At 37.4% G+C, this 25,806-nt stretch overlaps 1 protein-coding gene across 5 annotated transcripts in view; it reads left to right on the top strand.

The window, feature by feature from the left end:
• LOC101704327 (sulfotransferase 2A1) overlaps nt 1–25,806 on the top strand; it is a 65,841-nt gene that overhangs the window by 27,610 nt on the left and 12,425 nt on the right. For all 5 annotated transcript variants that reach the window (XM_013066168.3, XM_087200804.1, XM_087200805.1 and 2 more), the window contains 3 exons: nt 17,592–17,795; nt 19,010–19,218; nt 21,093–21,219. In XM_013066168.3, coding sequence (XP_012921622.2) covers nt 17,592–17,795; nt 19,010–19,218; nt 21,093–21,219 — 540 coding nt within the window. The remainder of the gene's footprint in view (nt 1–17,591; nt 17,796–19,009; nt 19,219–21,092; nt 21,220–25,806) is intronic.

The raw sequence follows: 25,806 nt of genomic DNA, 5'->3' as shown, positions 1-25,806 counted from the left end.
ATATGAGCCTGTTGTTGGCATATAGGTAGGTTTTCAAACTAGGAATATACTTTCTTTAATAGGTGCTGTTCAAATTTTATATTTCCTCTAGAGTCAGTTTCATTAATTTGTCTTCCAAAGTACTTCTTAAAAGTTGTCAAATCTATTTCAAAATGATTTTTGTAATATGCTTTCTATATCCTTTTAAATTCTGTAAAATCTGTGGTAATGTAGTCTAAATCTTGATATGGTAATTTCAAAAATGTATAATTGATATTGTGTAATAGGAAGAAAAGGTCTAAAGAAGTAGGGGAAGTGGGAGGGGTAGGGGAAAGGAAAGAAGGGAAAAGGAAAAACATGAGAAAAGGAAAAAATGGAAACAAAATCTTTGCAAATAGGGAAAGGTGGAGGGGGTGAAGGGAGGGCAGGGAAAGGGGGAAAAATAAGAACCAAGATACATTATGTAAAGGTACAAGATCCCAATGATGAATGTAACTGTATTTTGTACCTAAAATGTACCAATAAACTTAATGGAACAACAACAACAGCATCAACAAAAATAGAAATGGGAAGGCACTTAAACAAGACTCAAAACCAGAATTCCAGATCACCAAAGGGAACCGCAGGACTAAGGAAATGTAACAATCTGAAATTCAACCACCTGCACTCCCTAAATTGGCAATGAAATAGGATCTGAAAAAAAATGAAGTCAGAAATAATTTCTCACATAACAGAAAATGATACAAAAAAAATCAATGAGCCACAGAGATGGTTCTTCAAAGAATAAACAAAATTGACAAAACCTTAGCCAATCTTATAAAAAAAGGAAAGAAAGGGACCAAATCAATGCAATTAGGAATGAAGGGGGTGAAATTACAATGGACCTAGCAGAAATCCAGAGGATCGAGAATCTATACACCAATAAAATGGAAAACAAAGAAATGGTCAAATTCCTAGGTACACATGAATTACCAAAGTTGAATGAAGAAGATCTAAAAATTCTAAACAACCCAATATCAATCAATGAAATTGAAAGTATTATCAAATTCTTACCAAATAAGAAAAACCTGGGTTCTGATGGCTTCACTGCTAAGTTTGACAAGATGTTTAGAGAAGAACTATTGCCACTACTATTTAAACTCTTCAATGAAAATGAAAGGGAAGCAATACTCCCAACTTCATTCCTGGAAGCAAGCATCACCTTGATCCCCAAAACAGAGAAAGGCCCAACTGAAAAAGAAAACAATAGGCCAATCTCACTAATGAACATAGATGCAAAAATCCTCAATAAGATACTGGCAACAGAATGCAGAAGATCATCAAGAAGATCATACACCATGACCAAGTGGGATTCATCCCAGGGATTCAGGGATGGTTTGACATATGCAAATCAATAAATGTAATACACTATATTAATAAAGCCAAGAACAAAACCTTATGATGATCTCAATAGATCCAAAAAACACATTCGACAAATTCTGACACCCATTCATGATAAAAACCCTATAAAAATTGGAATAGACAGTCTCTTCCTCAATCTGATAAAAGCTATCTATGAAAAAATCAACAGCACATATCATACTAAATGGTCAAAAACTGAAATCCTTCACACTAAAATCAGGAACAAAAGAAGGATATCCACTATCACCACTCCTGTTCAATAGTTTTGGAAACATTAGACACAACAATTAGACAAGAGAAAGAAATGAAAAAAAAATAGGAAATGAAGTTAAATTGTCATTATTTGAAGATGAGATGATACTCTATCTAGCAGACCCCAAGAACTCCACCAAAAGTCTTCCAGACTCATAACCAAATTCAGTAAAGTAGCTGGATACAAGGTCAACACACAAAAATCAATAGGTTTTCTGTACATGAACAACAAACACACTGAAACAGGAACTGGAGAAACAACTCCCTTCACAGTAGCATCCCGAAAAATTGAAATATCTAGGTTTAACCTAATGTAAAAAAAATCAAAGACCTCTACTATGAAAACAATAGCACTCTGAAGAAAGAGATCAAAGAGGTTAACTGAAAATGGAAAGACGTTTCTTGCTCCTGGGTAGGAAGAACCAATATAGTAAAAATGGCCATAGTTCCAAAACTGCTATATAGATTCATTGAAATGCCAATTGAAAATCCAGAAGCATACTTCACAGACCTTGAGAAAACAATCCAAAAATTCATTTGAAAGAAGAAGAGACCTAGAATAGCAAAAATAATTCTAGGCAATAAAGACAAGGTAGGGGTTATCACAATCCCCAATTTGAAACTATACTACAAAGCTTATGTGATAAAACAGCATGATACTGTCAAAGAAACAGAGCCAAGGATCAGTGGAACCAATTAGAAGATGCAGAAACAACTCAGCCACCTCTTCTTTGATAAAGGAGCCAAACACCCTCACTGGAGGAAAGATAGCCTGTTTAATAAATGGTGGTGGAAAAATTAGGTTTCAACTTGCAAAAGATTAAAACTAAATGTATATCTGTCAGCATGCACTAAACTAAAATCAAAATGAATTAAATATCTAAATATTAAAACAGAAAGACTTGAACCAACTGGAAGAGAGGTTATGTAGAACTTTTGAAGACATTGGCTTAGGAAAAGTTTTCATGAACAAAACCTCAGTTGCCGGTGAAATAGCACAAACAATCAACCTGTGGGATCTCTTATTAAAAAGCTCCTGCACCACAAGAGAAACCACCAACAGTGTAACAAGTCCACCCACGATGTGGGAAAAATTTTCACTTGCTGTTCCTCAGTCAAAGATCTGCTATTTAGAATATATAAAGAACTTTAAAAAATCAGACTTCCCTAATGTAAAGATCCAATCTAAAAATGAGCATGTGAAGTTAACAGATATTTCTCAAAGAGGTAGAAATAGCAAATAAACATATGAAAAAAGTGTTCACCATCACTGGTCATTGGAGAGGGACAATGAAAATGATGCTGAGATTTCATTCCACCCCAGAAAGAATGGCAACTGTCATGAAATCAACCAATAACAAATGCTGGTGAGGCTGTGGGGAAAATGGAATTCTCCACTGCTGGTGGGAGTGTAAACTGGTGCAACCACTGTGGAAATCAGTATGGAAATACCTTAAAGAACTAGGATTAGAGGTCCCATTTGACCCAACTATTCCCCTGCTGGGTATCTTCCCAAAATAATTAAAAGAATCATACCACAGTGATATATGTGCACTCATGTTCATAGTGGTAGTTTATAATAGCTAAAACTTGGAAACAGCCAAATTGCCCATCAACTGGAGACAGGTTAAAAACTGTGGGTTTTTAAAAATAAAAATCTCTACCAGATTATTTTTTAATTAAATGTGTTTCTTGTATACAGCATATTGTTGGATCTTGCTTCTTGGCCCATTATGGCAGTCTATTTGTTTTGATTGGTGAATTGAGACCATTAACATTGATGGTTATAACTGCTATGTATTGACTTATCCTTACCATGACATTTTTTTATTGCCTTCTCCTCCTTTGAAAAAATTTTTTGTTGTGCCTGATGGATTCATTCTTCTGAGCTTCCTGGGGTTGTGATCCTCATTGTCTTTTCCTAGGATGTTGTTTAAACATTTTTGGAGTGTCAGTTTTGTATTCATGAAATTCCTTGGGTGCTCTTTGTCATGAAAGTATCTTATTTCTCCATCAATTTTGAAAGATAGTTTTTCAGGGTACATCTATCGGGGTTGGAGGTTGTTTTCCTAATAAGTCACTCCAGGCTATTCTTGCCTTGAAGGTTTGCATTGTGAAGTCTGCTGTGATTCTGTTGGGCTTTCCTTTGTATATGATTTGTTTCTTTTCTCTGTTTATAGAATTTTATCCTTCTGTTGGGTTTTTGGAATCTTAACTATTATATGCCTAGGTGTAGATTATTTTTATCATGGCTAGTTGGGAGTCCTATATGCCTCACTTATCTCTATGTCAAGTTCTTTTCCCCTATTTGGGTAGTTTTCTGCCATTACTTCTGTGAACAGGTTTTTTTCATGTCATTTGCACTCTCTCCTGTTTCTTCATTGACTCCAGTGACGGTGCCAGCCGTCACTAGTCAAACAGTACCTGAGAGGAGGGGAGAGGATGAAAGAAAAACACAACCTCTGAGGAAAAGAAAAAGGAGAGAGAGGCAGAGGGGGGACCCCTCTGCCCACTTTATTGCCCTTTATATACCTTTTCCACAACCCCCAACCCCTCCTCTACACATAATTCGGCGACTAATTATTTTCCAGGGAAAAGGTCAAATGTATCTTTACAACTCCGGGAATAACATTCCCTTGCACTGCAGACATTCGAACTCTTTCTATTTAACCACTCTCGTTACAAGTAACCATCCTTGTTTTTGTGCCAGCTGCATATCCAGGATTCATTATGTTCTCAAGAGACTCAGAGGTCTCTCAAGGTTATTTCAACCTTTCGCTCTCCACAACTCCCCCTTTTTTATTTATTGGATGACCATGCCTGTCTTAGGTGAGATCCTAGGACAGAATCCTACCTTACCCGTCATTGGGAAGAGAACCTTCCCTGTCTTAGGTTGGTAAGAGATTCTCCTGGTCTCAAACCCGTCATTGACTAACCGGCCTCTTGCTTAGGGGTGATCAATTTCTGATAATGCAATTGGACAGCCATCATTGAGAACATGGATCGAACACACTGGCCAAATGAAAAGAAGAAACATAAGTAACAATCCACCTGCCAACAGCCCAAGGCCTATCACTATTTGTTTAGCAAAAAGTGAGGAAGGCACCAAGGTTTTCAAGTAGTCATAAAGGGACTGTGTCAGCTGTGCAGGTGACAGACTTGTTTTTCTTGTTTGTTGAATACTCAATATTTGCTGATGGAGCTTTACTAGGTTGGAGGTTTCATTGCCATGTGACCATGACCCTTTTAGATGGTCCTGAATCATTTGCCAATTATAATCTGTCACATTATAAGCTAGTGAAGTGACACAAATCCAACGATATTCTGCCTGGCACTGTAAACAGTTTCTATGTTTGAGAGCTTCAAGGGAGCGTCCCAAATATATTACCATGTCAAAAAGAGCATTTAACTTTTCTTCCATTTTTACATCAATGTCTTCCTGTAACTCTAAGGCTTGAGACACATTCATTGAAAGATTATCTATGAAAGTTGCGGTTTGTACAGACTGAGATAAAGCAACTGCGGCGGTAGATAAGCTAATCAAAAGTGCTATAAAGGTAACAATTTGGGCTACAATCATGCAGGCCACCCTTTTTTCTCTTTTTAACAAACCATTTAGACTCTCCAATATTTGAAGTCCTTTCTCTGCATACCATGGTTCTGCAAGATTAACCGGTAACATTACAAAAGAGGGCTGATGAATTATTAAAACATTTTGGTACCCAAATTTTACACAATTTGACAATGTACAATTATCACATTTTACATTAAATCAATGAGTTCCATTTTCATATTCAATCTTAAAACCTTCCAATAATAGTAAATAGGGTCGGGGCACACAAGCTGTAATGTTTCCCTCCAACCCGGAATCTGGTCCCACACCAATCCTTTTTATTCCTCCCATAGCAACCATAAGTTTCCATATCATGGGCTGAAAAGGGCCGGAAGGCACTCGCCAAAGTCCCACAGTCAACTGCTGTTCTGTGTTCGCCCCACCTTGTCCAATTGGGCATTCCAATCCTGTAGCACTTTTTGTTGATCAGTGAAGTTATAGATGGCCGGCCGGTCCACTCTACATCTGGCCCATGGTACGATCCTGTTATTGGTGGGTGTCTTATTCATACATTGGAAAATTCAAAATGAAAAGGGTATCTGAGGAGACAGGGGGTATAACTCCCCCTTTTTTATTTTTTGAAGTTGATGTTTAAGGGTATTATGAGCTCGTTCAACAATCCCCTGTCCCTGGGGATTATAGGGTATACCAGTTTTATGTATCAGCATACAAGTGTGCCTATTTTCATAGGTGGCTGGAGCATAAGAGAAGGGCATATACCTGAATCAAAAGGTTATTACCATAAACAATATGTTGGAAGACCCACATAATTAGAGGGCATGAATGCATTTTGAACACCAGAAAAGGAGCAGTAATAAATATCACAGTTACATAAAACCTTATGTTTTTCACTGTAGTTTGGTACCAAAACCATCTTTCTAATAATACTCTCTTTTTTATGACACAGAAATTAAGCTTTTGAAGATGACCAATGTGGACATATTACAATAACATATTTAGAACTTAACCAATGTAAACATTTTACAATAACATATTTAGCGCTTAAACATCAATGATAAACAATGTAATCAATTTATAACATATTTAGAATTTAAACTTCAACAAAACAATAACCAATGTAATCAATTTATAACAACATATTGAGACAATATTTGTTGTGGTGTGTCTCCCATAAGACTATAAAAATTACTAGGGGGTCCCTTTAGTGAGTTAAGACCAGAATAATTATTTTCTGGGTGGCCACTTTTTTATTCACCAAAGGGAATACCCACAGTCTCTATTTACTTTGACAAAGAATAAGAATATATATATATATATCTTCTTATTTTACAACTGTTTATTGCAATTTGATTATTGCATGTAGGTGACAATACACATTACTTTTATAAAATAAATCTCGGTGGCACTTTGATCAGTTAGCAACCTGGGAAGGAGGGCATGCCTTTAATTTAATAGCATTTATCTGTAAGCCAATTTAACAATAGGTGAATATCTTTTTAAAAAAATGTTTTTTAAAAGGTGAAAAGGAAAAGAGAGAGAGAAAAAAAAATTGAGCTCAACTGTACAAACAGACAAACAACAGACAACAGACAAACATATAAGACAATTTATAAAATTAAGAGTGCACTCAAATATATTTAGCCAAATTGAATCGTAATATCCTTTTTATGATTATTAGATTTATAATTGTATGACTGGTCAAAAACTTTGGAATAGTCAATTAACAGAGCTCTCTTGAAATTAAAATCAGAAGGAATGAAAGCGCTTTTATACCTGTAAATATAAAAAGAACTCCAAGTCCTTGACAAGGAAGTAGCGAATTCAAACAGGACAGACTATTTGGAACCCAGCCAGATCCCCCCCTCTCCCTCTCGGCGGCCGCCTGTAAAGTAGCCTGCAGGGCCGAGGGAGGGCGGGGCTCTGGGGATGAGAGTCGTGGGACAGGAGGGGAATCCAGCTGAGGATCGGGGCGGGCAACCTCAGGAAAAGGGTCAAGCCCTGCCGGGACGCTGGGCTGAAGTGACCGTTTTTTCAACAGCGCTTGTTCCTTTTGTTTCCATTTCCAATTAAACCATAACATATCTAAGGGATTTGAGGGATGGGTATTTTCAGATTTATCTTTTTTATCTTTTATTTTCATTTTTTCAGGAAGAGCTATTAGAGAGAAGGGAGGCCATTCCTCATAGTTATATTTAGTTGCCTCCTCCTCTAAATCTGCGGCACCAGAGGGGTCGAGGGGTTCATCTAAACCTTCCACAAGAGGGGGCGCTGAAGAAGGGCACTCAATTTCTTTATCTATATTTGGAATGGCCTCCGGACTAGAGGCAACCGCGTCTGTTTGTGAGTTACCCACTAAAGTCCCTTGACGAGGATCTAAGCTCTCCTTGATAAGACCCCAAAGGCTAAACACATCAACAGGGAATTTGGAAGGCCCTTCCTGATCATAATAATCTTGTAATTGTTTTCCGACTTTTAGCCAAAGTTCCAAATTAATTGATCCCTCCTCGGGAAACCATGGGCAGACTCTCTCCACAAATTCTAAAAAATGACATAACTGCTGTTGCCCTACCTTAGCTCCATGGGACCGAAGCATCCTTTTTAATATCTGAGCAAACAGCATCCAACTACTAGTAGTCCCTATATCTTATAGCATCTGACTACTAGTAGTCCTTATATCTTATATCACCACCCCCTACTTACTTATCCAAGCTCACAATCCGGCGGGGTCCTTCACCTTGGCCTCCGTGCTCAGGTCCCTGTTCGGGCGCCACTTGTGACGGTGCCAGCTGTCACTAGTCGAACAGTACCTGAGAGGAGGGGAGAGGATGAAAGAAAAACACAACCTCTGAGGAAAAGAAAAAGGAGAGAGAGGCAGAGGGGGGACCCCTCTTCCCTCTTTATTGCCCTTTATATACCTTTTCCACAACCCCCAACCCCTCCTCTGCACATAATTCGGGCGACTAATTATTTTCCAGGGAAAAGGTCAAATGTATCTTTACAACTCCGGGAATAACGTTCCCTTGCATTACAGACATTCGAACTCTTTCTATTTAACCACTCTCGTTACAAGTAACCATCCTTGTTTTTGTGCCAGCTGCATATCCAGGAATCATTATGTTCTCAAGAGACTTAGAGGTCTCTCAAGGTTATTTCAACCTTTTGCTCTCCACACTCCAGTCAGTCTTATGTTATTCTTCTTGTGTCATCTAGTAGCTGATGGATTGACTTCTGGTGGTCCCTTGCTGTTGTTAAGAAATTTTTCTTTTCCTGGTCACTAATTTCAATCCTACCTTCTATATCTGAAATTCCATCTTCGCATTGGCTCATTCTGCTGTGTAAACTTTCAATGGAGTTTTTAATCTCCTGGAAATCTGTTTGTATCTGTTTTATGAATTCCATTTGTTTCCTATGTTGGGATTCCATCATGTTTCTCAGCTCCTCTGTAGATTTATTAATCATGTCTTGCACTAGGAACACAATCTCTGCTGTTATCTGAGAAATTATTTCTGAATTCATTTTTTCTAGATCCTCTTTTATTGCCAGTTCAGGGAGTCCAGGTGGTTGAGTATCAGAGTGTTCCATCTCATTTCCCTTTGGGGTTGCTTTTGGTGATTTGGAAGTCTGGTTTTGAGACTTGTTTACACGTCTTCTCATTTTGACAGGTGACTTTTTGCTCACCCATTGGTCTTCAATTTTCAGCAAACCACTGAGAGGTCCTTTCTCTGCTGCTCACCAGTGCAGCAATTCCTGGGTTCATAATGGTGGCTTCTGGATGCCTGCACTGTCATATTGTTCAGTCAGGGTTCTGGCTGAGGCCTGTGCACACTTGGGATGATATCTGGTTATGCCTCTGGCTGAGGCCTTTGGGCCCAAGCTGCTGGGTTCTGGGTGGGGCCCTAGCTGGTACCTGTGCAAACCTGCTCAACTCTGGTCCAGGTGGGCCTCTCACTGGGATCTGCACACACTTACTGATGGAAACTGGGAGGGCATCTGGTTGTTGCTTGTGCGCCTGTGCAGCTCTTTTCAGGTTGGGGCCCTGGCTGGGATCTGCACACTCCCATGCAGCTCTGGTATACGTGGGTTTCTCGCTGGGATTTTTGCACATGTACTGATAGAGTCTGGGCATGGCTGCTTCTAATTCTTTTGGGAAGATTCCAAGAAGAAGATTAGCTCGGTCAAATGGAACCTCTAGTCATAAGTTTTCTGAGTAATCTCCACACTGATTGCTCAGTGATTTCACCAGTCCAGACTCCCACCAAGAGTGGGCAATGGTTCCTTTCTACCCATATCCCTGCTAGCATTTGTTATTGGTTGTTTTCTTGATAATAGCCATTCTTTCTGGAATGACATGGAATCTCAGCATTATATTAATTTGTATCACTGAAATGACCAGTGATGTTGAACAGTTTTTTCATATGTTTTTCAAACATTTTTCATTTGTTTGCCATTTGTGTTTCTCCCATCCAAGTACTAACCAGGTCCGACCCTGCTTAGCTTGTGAGACCAGAGGACATCAGGCATGTTCACGGTGGTATGACCATAGACTGCCATTTGTATTTCTTCATCTGAGAAGTGTCTATCCATTTCAGATGTCCATGTTTGAATTCAGTATTTAAACTTGGGAGGATCTGATTTTTTCACTTCTTTATATATTCTAGATATTAGTTCTTTGTCCGAGGAACACCTGGCAAAATTTTTTCCTATTCTGTGGGTTGACTCTCCACTCTGTTGGTGATTTCTTTGGTAAACTTTTTAAATAAGATGATATTCCAGCTGTTGATTCAACAGACTTTTCAGTCTGTTGGTGATTTCTTTTGTCGTGCAAAACCTTTTTAATCAGATGAGATCCCAGTTGTTGATTCTTTGTAGTATTTTTGTGTAGTATTTTATGTGGTCAGGGTTTTGTGCATGAAGCCTTTTCCTACACATAGGTCCTGAAGCATTCTACCTATTCTCTCTTGCAGCAGATATAGTGTTCCTGTTTTAATATTTAGATATTTGATTCATTTGATTTTATTTCAGTGCATGGTGAGGGACATGGTTCTAGTTTTAATCTTTAGTATGTAGAAAGCAAGTTTTTTCCAGCACAATTTATTATAGAGGCTATTTTTCTTCCAGTGTAAGTGTTTGGGCCCTTTATTCAAGATGAGGTGGCTGAGTGTGTTTGGTGTTGTTTCTGCATCTTCTAATTTGTTCCATTGATGGTAAGGTCTATTTTTTTTTTAACCAGTGCCATGCTCTATAGTATAATTTGAAGTGAGAGATTGTGATGCCCTCTGCCTTGCCTTTGTTGCTCAGAATTGTTTTTGTTATTCTAGGTTGCTTCTGTCCCAAATAAATTTTAGGAAAGATTTCTGTAGTACTGTGTTATATTATTGGTATTTTGATTAAGATTGCATTAAATCTGTATACCAATCTTGGGAGTATGGCCATTTTCACTATGTTGGTTCTCCCTAGTCAAGAACAAGGATATCTTTCCATTATCTGACATCCTTTTTAATCTCCTTTATCAGAGTACTGTAATTTTCCATGTAAAAATCTTTTACTTCCTTTGTTAGATTGAATCCTAAGTATTTCATTATTAAATGCTATTGTGAAAGGTGTTATTTTCATAATTTGTCAGTAAATTTGTTATTTGTGTACAGGAATGCTATGGATTTTTGAGTGCTGACATTGCATCCAGCTATGTGACTGATTTGGTTATTCCATCTAGAAGACTTTTATGGAGTTATTGGGGTCTTCTATGTAGAATATCATGTCATCCAAAAATAATGATAAGTTAGCTTCTCCCTTTCCTGTCTTTATTCCTTTAATTATTTCTTTTGTCTAATTCTTCTGGCTAATTTTTCCAGAACTGTATTGAATAGGAGTGGTGATAGTGGACATCCATGTCTTGTTTCTGATTTTAGAATGAAAGGTTTCAGTTTGGGTCATTTCACATGATGTTGGATGTTGTTTTGTCATAGACAGCTTTTATCAGATTGAGATAAAGATCATGTATTCCAAATTTCTGTCAGGCTTTCATCAGGTGTTGGAATTTGTCCAATGCTTTTTCTGTGTCTACTGACTTGATCATATGATTTTTGTCTTTAGTTCTGTTGATGTGGTGTATTACATTTATTGATTTGTGAATGTTGAACCAACCATGCATCATTGGGATGAATCTTGTATGGTTGTGGTGTGTAATCTTCTTGATAATTTGCTGCATTCTGTTTGCTAGAATCTTATCAATGATTTCTGCTTCTGTGTTCAATAGGGAGATTGGCTTGTCATTCTCAGTTTTGATTGGGTCCTTCTCTGGTTTTGGTATCATGGTAATACTTGTTTCCAGGAATGAATTTTAGAGTATTGCTTCCCTTTAAATTTTATTGAAGAGTTTTAAGTGTAGTAGCATTAGATCTTCTCTAAATTTGTGGTAGAATTCAGCAGTGAATACATCAGGACCTAAACTTTTTTTTCTTGGTAAGTTTTTAATTATATTTTCAATTTCATCAACTGATAATGGATTATTTAGAATTTTTGTATATTCTTGATTCAGCTTTGGCAATTCATATGTATCTAGGAATCTGTACATTTATTCTGTGTTTTCCATCTTATTAGAGTACAGGTTCTCAAAGTGGGTATTGATTAGCATCTGGATTGCCACAGGATCCCTTGTCATTTCACCCTTTTCATTCCTAATTTCATGAATTTGTGTCTTTTCTTTCCTTTTTTGAATAAGGTTGGGTAAGGATTTATGAATTTTATTTAATCTTTTAAGAACCAACTTTTCAATTCATTGATGCTTTTATTATTTTCTTAGTCTCAATTGCATTAATTTCTGCTCTGATCTTTATAATTTCCTTCCTCATAGGAGGGGTAAGCTCGACTTGTTTGTTTTCTAGAAGTTTGAGGTTCAACCTTAGGTTGTGTATTTGAGCTCATTCTCTTTTCCCGATGTGAGAATTTACCAGTATAAATTTTTTCATAGGACAGCTTTCATCATATCTTATAAGTTGTGGTACTTTGTATCAGCATTATCATTTAATTAGAGATAGTATTCCATTTCTTCTTTAATATCATTTGTGACCTGTTGGTTGTTCACGAACGTGTTACTAAATTTCCATGTGTTTATGGAAATTTTGTAGTTTCTTTTGGTGTTGGTTTCCAATTTCATTGCATTATGATCAAATAATATATATAGTATAATTTCATTTTTTTTACATTTACTTAAGCATGTTTTGTGGCCCAGTATGTGGTCTAGTTTTGAGAATGTTCCATGTGCAGCTAAGAATAATGTGTATTCTGATGTTTTGTGGTTGAACACTGTGTAGACATCAACTAGGTCTATTTGTTCAGAGCTTTAGTTCAGTTCTGATATTTCTGTGTTGATTTTTTTTTTGTCTAGTTGATCTGTTTATTTCTGACATTGGGGTATTAAGTTCTCCCATTACAATTGTATTAGGGCTTACTGAGTTTTTCATGCCCAATAATATTTGTTTTACCTAGCTGGGTGCACTAGTGTTTGGTGCATATATATTTATTATTTTTCTCTCATCCTCTTGTATTGTTTCCTTTACAAGGATGTAGTGATCTTCTTTGTCTCTCCTTAGTATCTCAAAACTGCTTTGTAACCCCACCAAGTCTGGAGTAGGATTCATGATGGGTAAGGAGTTGATCTTGTGTGAGTTGAGGCTGGTCTTCAGTCAGCAGGTTTTTGGATGTATCTCTCTGGCCCACCTAAGCCTCCTTACTGTGGGTTGTTGTGGTGCCCTCAGACAAGGACAGCTTGGGGCTGCCTCTTGTGTCCTGTGCAATTGACTCTACTTAGTCTTTGCACAGCCTTCTGTGTTTCACCCCCATTGGTATATCTCTATTCTACCCTACCGCCTGTCAGAGGGCAGGGGTGGGTGTGAGGATGCCATTGTGGCTATGAATAGAGCAAAAGGCTGCTATTTTCCCTTCAATCTTCTCTCCAGTGGGTTATGTGCCAAGCTTCTGAGGCTGTTTAAATCCCACACACATGCATCTACATTTTTCTGTCAAGCCACTGGTCACCACTTACTTCTTTTCCCACCTTCACAAAGCTGTGGTCCTTATTGCTGTTGCTAAGTTTTCCAGTTAGATGCCAGGCACAGTACAGAGAAAACAGAGGAGGAGGGGTGGCCCATCTCTCAAGAAGAGAGCAGATTTCTCATTACTCACCTCTGTATGTGCTAGCAAAATTTGCTACCAGGCAGCAGCATCCTCTCTGTGGAGGAAGACATAAGAGGCAAGAAGATTTTCCCAAATCTATCCCATGTGGCTTGAGTTAACCACACTTTTTCAGTCCATCAGTTTCTTGGAGACTTCTCAGTATGGTGATTCTTGCTTAGTGCTGCCTGCACAGTGGGTAACACTGTGGGCTGATGTACTGTTTTATGAAGTCCCATGCCTATGTTTTATTTGATCTACTAGTCTCTTATTTCAGGTTGATTTTGGCATCGGGATGTATGTCCCTCCCTTTTTTTAAGTACCTGAGTTTTCAGTTGATTTTTCTCTGAGTAGGTCCAATGTGACTCCTCCTCCATTCAGCAATGTTGGTATTTTTCCATAGTGTATTGATGTTATCTGAAACTTTTACTTGAATTATATTCAGACTTCAAAAAATTTGCAAAATAATAAAACCCACACAGAATGCTTGTGTATGGGTCACATAGATTCAAGTATAATGCATTTTGTAGGATATATTTACACATTCACATTCTCTCTGCTTCATATATAATGTAAAGTTTTTCTTATCCATTTCAGAGTAGATTGTGGATCTCATTGCCCTTTTTGTAAAAACAAAGATAGGACTTATGTGTTCACAATAAAATTATAGAAAATAGAGTATCTAACTGTGGTGCAAAACTATTATCAGATCCATGTTGGCTAATCAAAGTTGGCTAATTATCTCCGTAACATACTTGGAAGATTTGGGTTTCTGTATCACAAGATTCACCTAGGATTCACATTTTACTTAGTTAATATATGCCTCTCAACTGCAACACAAGTTTTTTTGTGAGAAAGTACAACTTAAAGCATGCAGACTATTGTCTGAGGAACAGCAGGTGAAAATTTTTCCCACATTGTGGGTTGTCTCTTCATGCTGTCGGTGGTTTCTCTTGTGCAGAAGCTTTTTAATAAGAAGAGATCCCACTTGTTGATTGTTTGTGCTAGTTCACGGGCAGCTGAGGATTTTTTCATAAAACATTTTCCTACACCAATGTCTTTAAGAATTCTACCTAATCTCTGTTCCAGCCGGTTCAGGGTTTCTGTTTTAAAATTTAGATCTTTAATCCATTTTGATTTTAGTTTAGTGCATGGTGAGAGACAGAGGTCTAGTTTTAATCTTTGGCAAGTTGAAACCCAATTTTTCCAGCACCATTTATTAAAGAGGGTATTTTTCCTCCAGTGAGGGTATTTGGCTCCTTTGTCAAAGATGAGGTTGCTGAGTGTGTCTGGAGTTGTTTCTGCATTTTCTAATCTGTTCCACTGGTCCTCAGGTCTGTTTCTTTGCCAGTAGCATGCTGTTTACATCAGAGTAGCATTTTAGTATAGTTTCAAGTTGGGCATTGTAATACCCCCTGCCATGTCTCTTTTACCTAGAATTGCTTTGCTATTCTAGGTCTCTTCTTGTTCCAAATGAATTTTTGTATTGTTTTCTCAAGGTCCATGAAGTTTGATGCAAGAATTTCAATTGGGATTGCATTGAATCTACATAGCAATTTTGCAAGCATCATTATTTTCACTATGTTGATTCTTCCTACCCAGGAGCAGCTGATGTCTTCCCATTTTTTGATATCATCTTCTGTCTCTCTTTTCAGAGTGCTACAGTTTTCAGAGAAGAGTTCTTTGATTTCTTGGCTTAGGTTGATTCCTAGGTATTTCAGTTTTTTGGATGCTATTGTGAAAGGAATTGCTTGCCCTATTTCTCTATCAGTGAGTTTGTTGTTCATGTAGAGGAAAGCTATTGATTTTTGTGTGTTGACCTTGTATTCAGCTACTTCTTAGAATATATAAAGAACTTAATAAAAAATTAGACCTCCCAAATTTAAAGTCCCAATCCAAAAATGGGCATCTAAAATGAACACACATTTCTCAGACAAAGAAGTAGAAATAGCAAATAAACACATGCAAAAATGTTCAACATCACTGGTCATACAAGAGATGCAAATAGAAACAATGTTGAGATTCCACCTCACACCAGAAAGAATGGCTGCTATCATGAAATCAACCAATAACAAATACTGGTGGGGCTGTGGGGAAAAAGGAGCACTGCTCCACTGCTGGTGAGAGTGTAGACTGCTGCAACCACTGTGGAAATCAGTATGGAGATACCTCAAAGAACTAGGATTAGAGGTCCCATTTGACCCAGCTATTCCCCTACTGGGTATCTTCCCAAAAGAATTAAAAGAATCATACCACAGTGATATATGTGCACCCATTGTTCATAGCAGCACAATTTGTAGCAGCTAAAACTTGGCAGCAGCCCAATTACCCATCAACTGGAGACTGGATAAAGAAAATGTCTTTCTTTTCTTTTACAAAATGGAGCACTATTCATCCACAAAGAACAAGAAATAGAGACATTTATAGCTAAATGGATACACATTGAGGCCATACTCCTAAGTGAAATAAATAGGACACACATGTGTAAATACTGAAGTTTCTCTAATGTGAGAAAGTAAAAGTGTAAATAAGGACCAAAAAGTATAATAGATAATGTAAAATAGGAAGAAAAGGGAGAAAGGGGAAGGGGAAGTGAAAGGAGTAGGGGAAAGGAAAGAAGGGAATGGAAAATGGGGGAAAAATTAAGAACCAAGGTATATCATGTAAAGGTATAAGTACCCAATGATAAATGTAAATGTATTGTATACCTAAAATGTACCAAGAAAAGAATCTAAGGGGAAAAAAAGGGAATGGGATTAATATGAGAAAATGAAAAAATGGAAACAAAGTCATTGTAAATAGGGAGGGATGGAGGGGTTGAAGGAGGGCCGGGAATGGGGAAAAAAGGAAGAACCAAGACAGATTACATAAAGGTGCAAATACAATGATGATTGTCATTATATTCTATACCTAAAATGTACCAATAAAATTAATTAAAAAAATAAACCACACAGGACCTTTCTTTAATAGAATGCCGCTCCACAAGACTTGATATAATCTGTTTACATGGATATATTCTGGTGTAGGATTCATGTGTAAAATACATTCATATAGCTAGGAAATAGGTAAGAAAATAAATTTGCATTGGGGAATTATAGAAATCTTGCCTTTGAGACCAAGATCAGCATCATCAGCACTAGTTAAGGGGAAGCTCTTGTTATGATGATAGTGAGAGTATTTTAGCCAGCTTAACTACAATGAAATATCTGAGACAGATCAAGTTTAGGGTCATAGGGTTAGTATGGCTCAACCTTTCAGAAGTTTCAGTCAGTGGTTGCTTGGCTTGGTTCTCTTCAGGTCTATGAAAAGAAGATTATGACGTACTTGCCTCACAACAAAAAGATGGTCACTTCCTTGGTAACAGATGCAAAAAAGGGATAAAGGTGTGGCCAGGATCAAACTGTACCCATTCATGATGTTCCTCCAATAAGCTTGTACTTCCTATAGGACACCAAATCCTAGAATTCCACTGATTACCAACAGGCAATAGAGTTAGAAATCCATAAATAGATTAATCCATACATAAGTTTGGAGATATCTTGATCCAGTATCCTCCCAATAGCCACAATGGTGAACATCATTTCATTGTGGAGCAAACTTAAACTGATGATGTGCTAGAGGACATTTAAGATCCAAATCATAACATGATTATTTTACCCAGAACATTCCTCATAGTTATGAACTAATTCTAGGTATGAGGAAACCAACCAACAAACACTGATAGAAAAACATTCAAAACAGTATCTGACCCATAATCTTCAAAATAAAAAAAACCTAAGTTTGAGAAACTGTCACAGGCAGGAGTAGCCAAAAGAGATGTGGAGATCCTGTATGATATGGTGCCCAGGATGAAATCGTGGGGCAAAAACAGGTCATTAGAGAAAACTGAGGTAAATATACACAAGGAATTGACTATGTGAGGTTTCCATATTCACTAGCAATTTATGTATATTTGAAACTATTTTATAATAAACATTATTTAAAACATTGAAAAATCTGTTAACAATTCTATGTGATCTTTCTTCTTTTTGAAATTCTAGTTGTCACTGCAAACTGGTACTCACATTATTGCAAGAATATTCTCTGACTGATTTCACATTGCTTAGTAAGCAAATTTTGACCATCAGTCAGTTTCTTTTTATCAGCAAGATAATTTGACAACAAATGAAAATTAAGAATGACCTGTATTAACCAGTAAAATCTGATCCTTCAGCAACTACCAAAAACTCCAACAAAAGATACAACTGGAGCCCTATCATCTCTCTCAGAGTGTTCATCATCATGTCAGATGAGTATCTGTGGTTCAAAGGGACACCTTTCCCTTCTGCCTATATTAAAAGTGAAACAATACAGAAAGTACATGACAAGATCGTGTTTAAAGATGAAGATGTATTAGCAGTTACTTACCCCAAATCAGGTAAGGAAACAGAATCCCAAATGATCTGTTATGAAGTCTATGGCTGTGATCCTAAGGTACTCAACAATAGATGAGATGCTGTCAATAAGCTAGAAAATATACAGGCACATTGATGGGCTGGGGATTTAGCTCAGTGGTGAGGTCACCTGCCTTCCAAGCACAAGGTCCTGAGTTCTATCCCTGGTACCAAAATAAAATTACACATTGGTATCATGGTTGAAGGAGGGTTGTCTAAAGTATTAGAGAAACATATGTTAGTGCAGCCTAAAGCATATTCATACATTTTAATGTCATGGGGAAAGGGATAAAAGAGAATGACATGTAGAAACTTAATCCTGGTAGAAAGAGCATCTAAAGTGAAATAAGAAGAATGGAGGTCAGATGATGTGAGGAAGAAATATTTTCAGGTAGAAGAATGAGCATGGGCTCTGGTCACAAATTGGAAAAGAGCCTATGAAACTCAAAGAACAGAAAGAACATGCATCATTTATTGATGGGAGTGAAGTTGGGAGTAGGAACAATACAAGCTTGGTAAGATTGATGCTGTTGACATGGAAAAGCACATAGTGTTAAAAAGCCAAGGGGAATGGAAATCCCAAGAAAAATATTTCAGGTAATTGTCAAAAGGTAGAATCAGCTAATGTTTGTTAACTAATGGATACTTAAACAAAAAGTGGTATCAATAAAATGACATCAATATGCCTTAAAAATGAAGAAAATTCTGAGATATCATGCAACAAGGATCAATCTTGAGAGTGTATGTGTGAGGAAATGTGTCACAAGAAAACATACAATATGATTCCACTAATCTGAAATACCCAAAACAGTGAAATTTATTGAAAAGAAAGTTGAATGCCTGTGGCCAGTGTTAGGAGTGATATGAATTGTTATTAAGTATAGAGCCTCTTGTTTTTTGTTTTTGTTTTTTTTGGAGTAGGGGGGTGGATTGAACTCAGGATCTTGTGCTCACAAGGCATGCGCAGTGCCACTGAGCTAAATCCCTGGGCCTAGTGCCTCTGTTTTGAAAGAAGAAATTTCCTGAAGCATGGCTTAATAACAATGTGAATATTCTTAATACTATTACCACTATGGGGATGTATGCTGAAAAACTGTTATGATGGTAAATATTATTTATGTGTATTTTTGTGTGATTTTTGACAAAATAGTCACAGTTGAAATGGAAGGAGTGGATTAACTTTTCTTTCTTTATCCAGGAAGCACCTGGGTGGCTGTGATTCTTGCCCTGATTAATTCCAAGGGCGACCCCAAGTGGATCCAAACTGTGCCCATCTTGGAGCAATCACCTCTCATAGAGTCAGAACCAGGATATGAATTAATAAATGGAAAGGAGAGACCTCAGGTCATCCGTTCTCACCTACCCTTCCACCTAAGTCCAAAGTCTCTCTTCAGTTCAAAGGTCAAGGTCAGTGCCCAATACTGGAGAACTGTTTGTTCAATGCTTCTTAAATTTGAGTGTACTGACTTATCCCTGAGATGTTACTGAAAATCATTCATACATGGTAGGTCAGTTTAAGACTGGATATTCTCAGGCATTAGGTGAGGCTAATTCAGCTATTTTTTAGACGATTCATTAGTACAAAGATGTGGAACATTTCAGCCTATCCTACACAGAATTTAGAAGCAAAGTAACAAGGGAATGGCAGTATCTGAAAAATAAAATTTAAGACATCCTTGAAGGTATGTGTAACTCGCATGCACACACACACACACACACACACACACACACACTTGCAGATGTTGGATAAGTAATGATGACCCAGTAGAGAGCACAGCCAGCCTGAATTTGAGATTCCAGGAAAGACTTCCTGGAGTAACATCAAAGGAGACTCCTAGTCCAAGTTACTGAGCTGGGTCTTCTACTGAGAGTTAATCGGGTCAGTGGGATTGGTTTGCAAAGAGGAGTGTGAGGCTTGTGGAGTGAGAATAGCAGAGCATGTGCGCGTAGCTAATGTTCTCTGGTGGGTGTGTTGTGATGTAGAAGGTGGGGCGGCTGTGCTGTGTCCTAACAGAGTACACTGCTCCTTGGGCTCAAGTCACTGGGAATCAGCCCTTCCAGGAACTTGGCTGGCTCAGGGGGCGGGCAGATCATGTCAGACCTACATATAATACATCAAGTCCTGTTGCTCTAAAAGACAAATTAGCCAGTCATAATTCAAATTAATCCCTCCTGCCATATAAAGGTGAACCCCCAAACCAGAATTATCTAGATTGTAAGTGGCACATTTACAAATCAATGCCTAAGTACAAGCGACTGCTCTGGAGTCACGGTTGGAGTTTTTTCAGCACTGTATGTTATTGGATAGAGCTGTCTATTAAGACTGTCAACACCGCCAGTCTCTTATTATGCACATAGATCATCTCCAGAGGGGACTGTGACTATCTAGGATGCAACATCCCATGACCATTTAAAAAATAAATTTATTACAAGTTTTTTATTGCATTGTTACATGTTTTGATGTTTTATTATACTACACTGAGGAAAGTAGAAAAATATTCTCTCTATAAAACATCAGAATTGTGCAACACAATGGAATTGCAGCACTAAACTTATATGCATATATCTTATTAGAGAAATTCTTTTGTTGTGGGAAACTGAAGCTTAATCAAAGATGAGGTTAAGAATAATATCCCACATATCACTGATGTAAAATTCAAAGTAAAATTCTGATGTTTGTATTCCAGGGAATCTTGAAAGTGCCTATGGAGGGTGTACACTAGTCTTCAACACTGACTTGATGTGTATCCAAATATGTATACAACACATGTATCATCCATCAGATATAGAAAATTCTTACCTGCCTGGAAATTTCTCTCATGTCCCTTACAATCATTGCCCACTCCTGGTAGAAAACAATTGCTAGTCTACAACTATTATTCCAGCTTGCCCTTTCATGACTTTATATAAATGGACTAATGGCATATAAATTGAGGTATCTGCATTTTTCACCTCCAGTTTGTTATTATTCTAGTAAATCACAATCATACGTACCTGTCACCTTTGAAAACCTTCTAGAAGCTTCCCTTGGTGAGTAGCCTACTACCTCAGGGCAAGACACAAAGTATTCCTTTTCATTTTTATATCGTTATGATAGTGAGTAGTTTAGAGGAACACTAAAATGTATATTTGATTCTTGAATTCTGTGACTAAGCCATTAAAATTAGTCATTGGTATTTGAGAGAGATTTTATAGAATTTCCTACCAATGTTCTATAATGTTTAAGATCAAACAGACAATGGCTGTTTTCAATAGTCATTTCTTCATTTTTTCCATTTAAGGTGATTTATGTCATCAGAAATCCCAGAGATGTTCTTGTGTCTGGTTTTTATTTCTGGAATGCAATTAAAGGTGCTAAAACAGCAAAGTCACTGGAACAATATTTTGAATGGTTCATCCAAGGATATGGTGAGTGTACTGTATATACAGGAGATGAGGAAACTGAGTGCTGTGTTAGAACTCACTAGGGGCCAACTCTACCTCTCCATTTTGCCAACCAGCGAGTCACAGGCTTCATCACCACTGGAACCAGAAAAGCTACGTTTTTCTCTTTTTCTATACAGCTGCAGAACTTACCCCACAACCAATTTCCTCCTTAATTACCCATCTTGGTTATTTTTTCATTCTCCAGTGTTTGCTGCAGTAACAGAGTGTCACTTTTCTTCACTCTCTCCATTTGTTACTCTTGTTTGTTGTTCATTAAGTTTATTGGTACATTTTAGGCATAATATGATGACATTCATCATTGGGAATTTGTAACTTTACATGATATATCTTGGTTATTTTTTCCCCATTCCCCTGCCCTCCCTTTAAGACCTCCACCCTGAGCCATTTACAAAGACTTTGTTTCCATTTTTTTCCTTTTCTCATATTTTTTCCTTTGCATTCTTTCCTTTCTGCTACCCCTCCCAGTTCCCCTTCCCCCTTAGACCTTTTCTTCCTATTTCACATTGTCAATTATACATTTTAATACTTATTTACACCTTCAGTTTCTCACACCAGAGAAACTATTTGGTATTTAAACATGTGTACTATTTATTTCAATTGAGAGTATGGCCTCAATGTGCATCTATTTAGCAGCTATAAATGTCTGTAGTTTCTCATTCTTTATGGCTGAGTAGTACACCCTCTTGTAAAAAAAAAAAAAAAAAAAGACCCATGTTATCTTTATCCAGTCTCCAGTTCATGGGCAAATGTTCTGTTTCCAAGCTTTAGCTATTACAAACTGTGCCACTATAAGCATGGGTGAGCATATATCTCTGTGATATGATTCTTTTAATTATTTTGGGAAGATACCCAGCAGGGGAATAGCTGGGTCAAATGGGACCTCTAATCCTAGTTTTTTGAGGTATCTCCATAATGAATTCCAGAGTGGTTGCACCAGTCTGCATTCTCACAAACAATGGAGAGGGGTTACTTTCTCCCCCAAACCCCGCTAACATTTGTTACAGATGATTTCCTGATAGCAGCCATTTTTTCTGGAGTGAGGTGGAATCTCCATATAGTTTTCATATGCACCTCTTGAATGACCAGTGATGTTGAACATTTTTTCATGTGTTTCATTGCTACTTTTACTTCTTTGTCTGAGAAATATCTGTTCATTTCAGATGCCCATATTTGTATTGGGTCTTTAAGTCTGGGAGGTTTGATTTTTTTTAATGTTCTTTATAGATTCTAGATAGTAGACCTTTGTACAAGGAACAGCAGGTGAAAATTTTTTCCCACATTGTAGGTTGTCTCTCCACACTGTTGGTGATTTCTCTTGCTGTGTAGAAGCTTTGTAATAAGAAGAGATCCCACTTGTTGATTGTTTGTGCTAGTTCACAGAAAACTGAGGTTTTGTTCATAAAATCTTTTCCTACACTAATGTCTTCGAGAATTCTACCTAACCTCTCTTCCAGCCGGATCAGTGTTTCTGTTTTAATATTGAGATATTTAATTCATTTTGATTTTAGTTTAGTGCAAGGTGAGAGATAGAGGTCTAGTTTTAGTCTTTGGCAAGTCGAATCCTATTTTTTTTCAGTGCCATTTATTATAGAGGCTATCTTTCTTCCAGTGAGGGTGTTTGGCTCCTTTGTTGAAGATAAGATGGCTGAGTGTGTCTGGAGTTGTTTCTGCATCTTCTAATTTGTTCCTCTGGTCCTCAGGTCTGTTTCTTTGCCAGTAACATGCTGTTTATATCACAGTAGTTTTGTAGTATGGTTTCAAGTTGGCAGTTGTGATACCCCTGCCATGTCTCTGTTACCTAGAATTGCTTGTGCTATTCTATGTCTCCTCTTGTTCCAAATGAAATTTTGGATTGTTTTCTCCAGGTCTGTGAAGTATGCTCCTGGAATTTCCATTGGGATTGCATTGAATCTATATAGCAATTTTGGAAGTATGACCATTTTCACTATGTTTATTCTTCCTACCCAGGAGCAAGGGAAGTCTTTCCATTTTCTGATATCACCTTCAATCTCTCTTTTTAGTGAGCTATTGTTTTTAGAGAAGAGATCTTCGATTTCTTGTGTTAGGTTGATTCCTAGGTATTTCAGTTTTTTGGATGCTATTGTGAAAGGAATTGTTTGCCCTATTTGTCTCTCAGTGGGTCTGTTTTCATTTAGAGGAAAGCTAATGTTTTTTGTGTGTTGACTTTGTATCCAGCTACTCTACTTAATTTGGTTATTAATTCTAGAAGATTTTTGGTGGCATTCTTAGGATCCTCTATATAGAGTATTACATCATCTGAAAATAATGACACTTTGACTTCTTCATTTCCTATCTTTATTCCTTTTATTTCTTTCCCTTGTCTAATTGCTATGGCTAATGTTTCCAAAACTATATTGAACAGGAGTGGGGATAGTGGACATCCTTGTCTGGTTCCTGATTTTAGTGTGAAAGATTTCAGTTTTTGATCATTTAGTATGATATTGGCTGTTGGGTTTTTATAGATGGATTTTATCAGATTGAGGTCGAGACCATCTATTCCAATTTTTTGTAGGGTTTTTATCATAAATGCTTGTTGGATATTGTCAGATGCTTTTTTCTTCTATTGAGATGAGCATATGGTTTTTGTCCTTGGCTCTATTGATATAGTATATTACATTGATTGATTTGCATATGTTAAACCATCCCTGCGTCCCTGGGATGAATCCTACTTGGACAGGTGTATCATCTCCTGCATTCTATTTGCCAGTAACTTATTAAGGATTTTTGCATCTATGTTCATTAGTGAGATTGGCCTATAGTTCTTTTTCGGTTGGGTCTTTCTCTGCTTTGGGGATCAAGGTGATGCTTGCTTCCTAGATTGAATTTGTGAGTATTGCTTCCTCTTCAATTTCATTGAAGTGTTTAAATAGTAGTGGCAGTAGCTCCTCTCTAAATGTCTTGTAGAATTCAGCAATGAAGCCATCAGGACCCAGACTTTTCTTAGTTGATAAGTTTTTAATTACATTTTCAATTTCATTGGTTGATATTGGGTTGTTTAGAATTTTTAGGTCAACTTCGTTCAACTTTGGTAATTCATGCATATCTAGGAATTTGTCCATTTCTTCTGTGTTTTCCACTTTTTTGGCATGTAGGTTCTCAAAGTAGGTATTGATGATCCTCTGGATTTCTACTGGGTCCATTGTAATGTCATACTTTTCATTCCTAGTTGCATGGATTTGGGCCTTTTCTTTCCTTTTTCTGATAAGGTTGGCTAAAGGTTTGGCAATTTTGTTGATTCTTTCGAAGAACCAGCTCTTGGCTTCATTGATTTTTTTGTATCATTTTCTTAGTCTACTTGCATTGGTTTCTGGTCTGATCTTTATAATTTCCTTCCTTGTATGAGTTTTGGGTTTGTCCTGCTCTTTGTTTTCTAGAAGCCTGAGGTTCAGCATCAGATTGTTTAATTGGGCTCATTCTGTTCTCCTAATATGAGTATTCACTGCTATGAATTTCCTGCGTAAGACTTCTTTCATTGTGTCCCATAGATTCCAACATGTTGTACTATCATTGTCATTTAATTGTAGGAACTGCCTGGTTTCTTCTTTAATTTCCTCTATGACCCATTGGTTATTCAGAAGTGTGTTGTTCAATTTCCAAGTTTTTAGGAAATTCTTGTGGTTTCTGTTGCTATTGATCTCCAATTTCATCGCAGTATGGTCTGATAACATAGAGGGGATAACTTAAATTTCTTTGCACTTACTTAAATATATTCTATGAGTGAGTATGTGGTCTATTTTGGAGAATGACCTGTGTGCAACTGAAAAGAATGTGTAGTCTGATTTTCTGTTAAGTTCATTCGTTCAAGAGTTTGATTGAGTTCTAGTATTTCATTTCTTATTTTTATCTAGTTGATCTATCTATTTGTGACAGTGGGGTATTGATGTCCCCCACTACTATTGTATTAGTGGTTACTTGATTTTTCCTGTCTGCTCATATTTGTTTTATATAGTTGGGCACACTAGTGTTTGGTACATATATATTTAGAATTATCATCTCTTCCTCTTCAATTTTGCCCTTTATAAGGATGTAGTGTCCTTCTTTTCTCTCTTAATCAGTGTTGGTTTGAAATCCACTTGATCTGCAAAGTGAATAGGTACTCCTGCTTTTTGGGGGGGTTCCTGTCACGTGGAGTATTGTTTTCTACCCTTTAACTTTCAGGCTATGAGTTTGTTTTTGAATTAAGTATGTTTCTTGTATGCAGCATATTGTTGGATCTTGGTTCTTGACTCATTCTGTCACTCTATTTCTTTTGATTGGTGAGTTGAGTTCACCTGCATGTGGCTCACCTTCTCAGTGCAGGGGGCACTCTGCTCCTCATCACTGGGGGCAGTTGTATGGTTGCCTGGAAGGTTCCTCCTTGGCACTGAGGGTGGCTCTGCTCTTCAGCGCTGGGGGCGGTGATATGGTGGCCTGGAAGGCTTCTCATGAAATACTTTTTTAGTGGTCTCAAATGAGTTGTGGAGTTAAACTTTTGGGCAAATTTGGAAAAGTTAAGTCATTGGGACACTTGAGGATGAATAAATTCCT

This window comes from Heterocephalus glaber, unplaced genomic scaffold (genome assembly GCF_053883595.1).
Source record: "Heterocephalus glaber isolate CG9 unplaced genomic scaffold, H.glaber_assembly_v1.0 deba00001744, whole genome shotgun sequence".
Lineage (NCBI taxonomy): Eukaryota > Metazoa > Chordata > Mammalia > Rodentia > Bathyergidae > Heterocephalus > Heterocephalus glaber.
The sequence above is the reverse complement of the archived record's forward strand: the minus strand, read 5'-3'. Positions and strand labels throughout refer to the sequence as shown.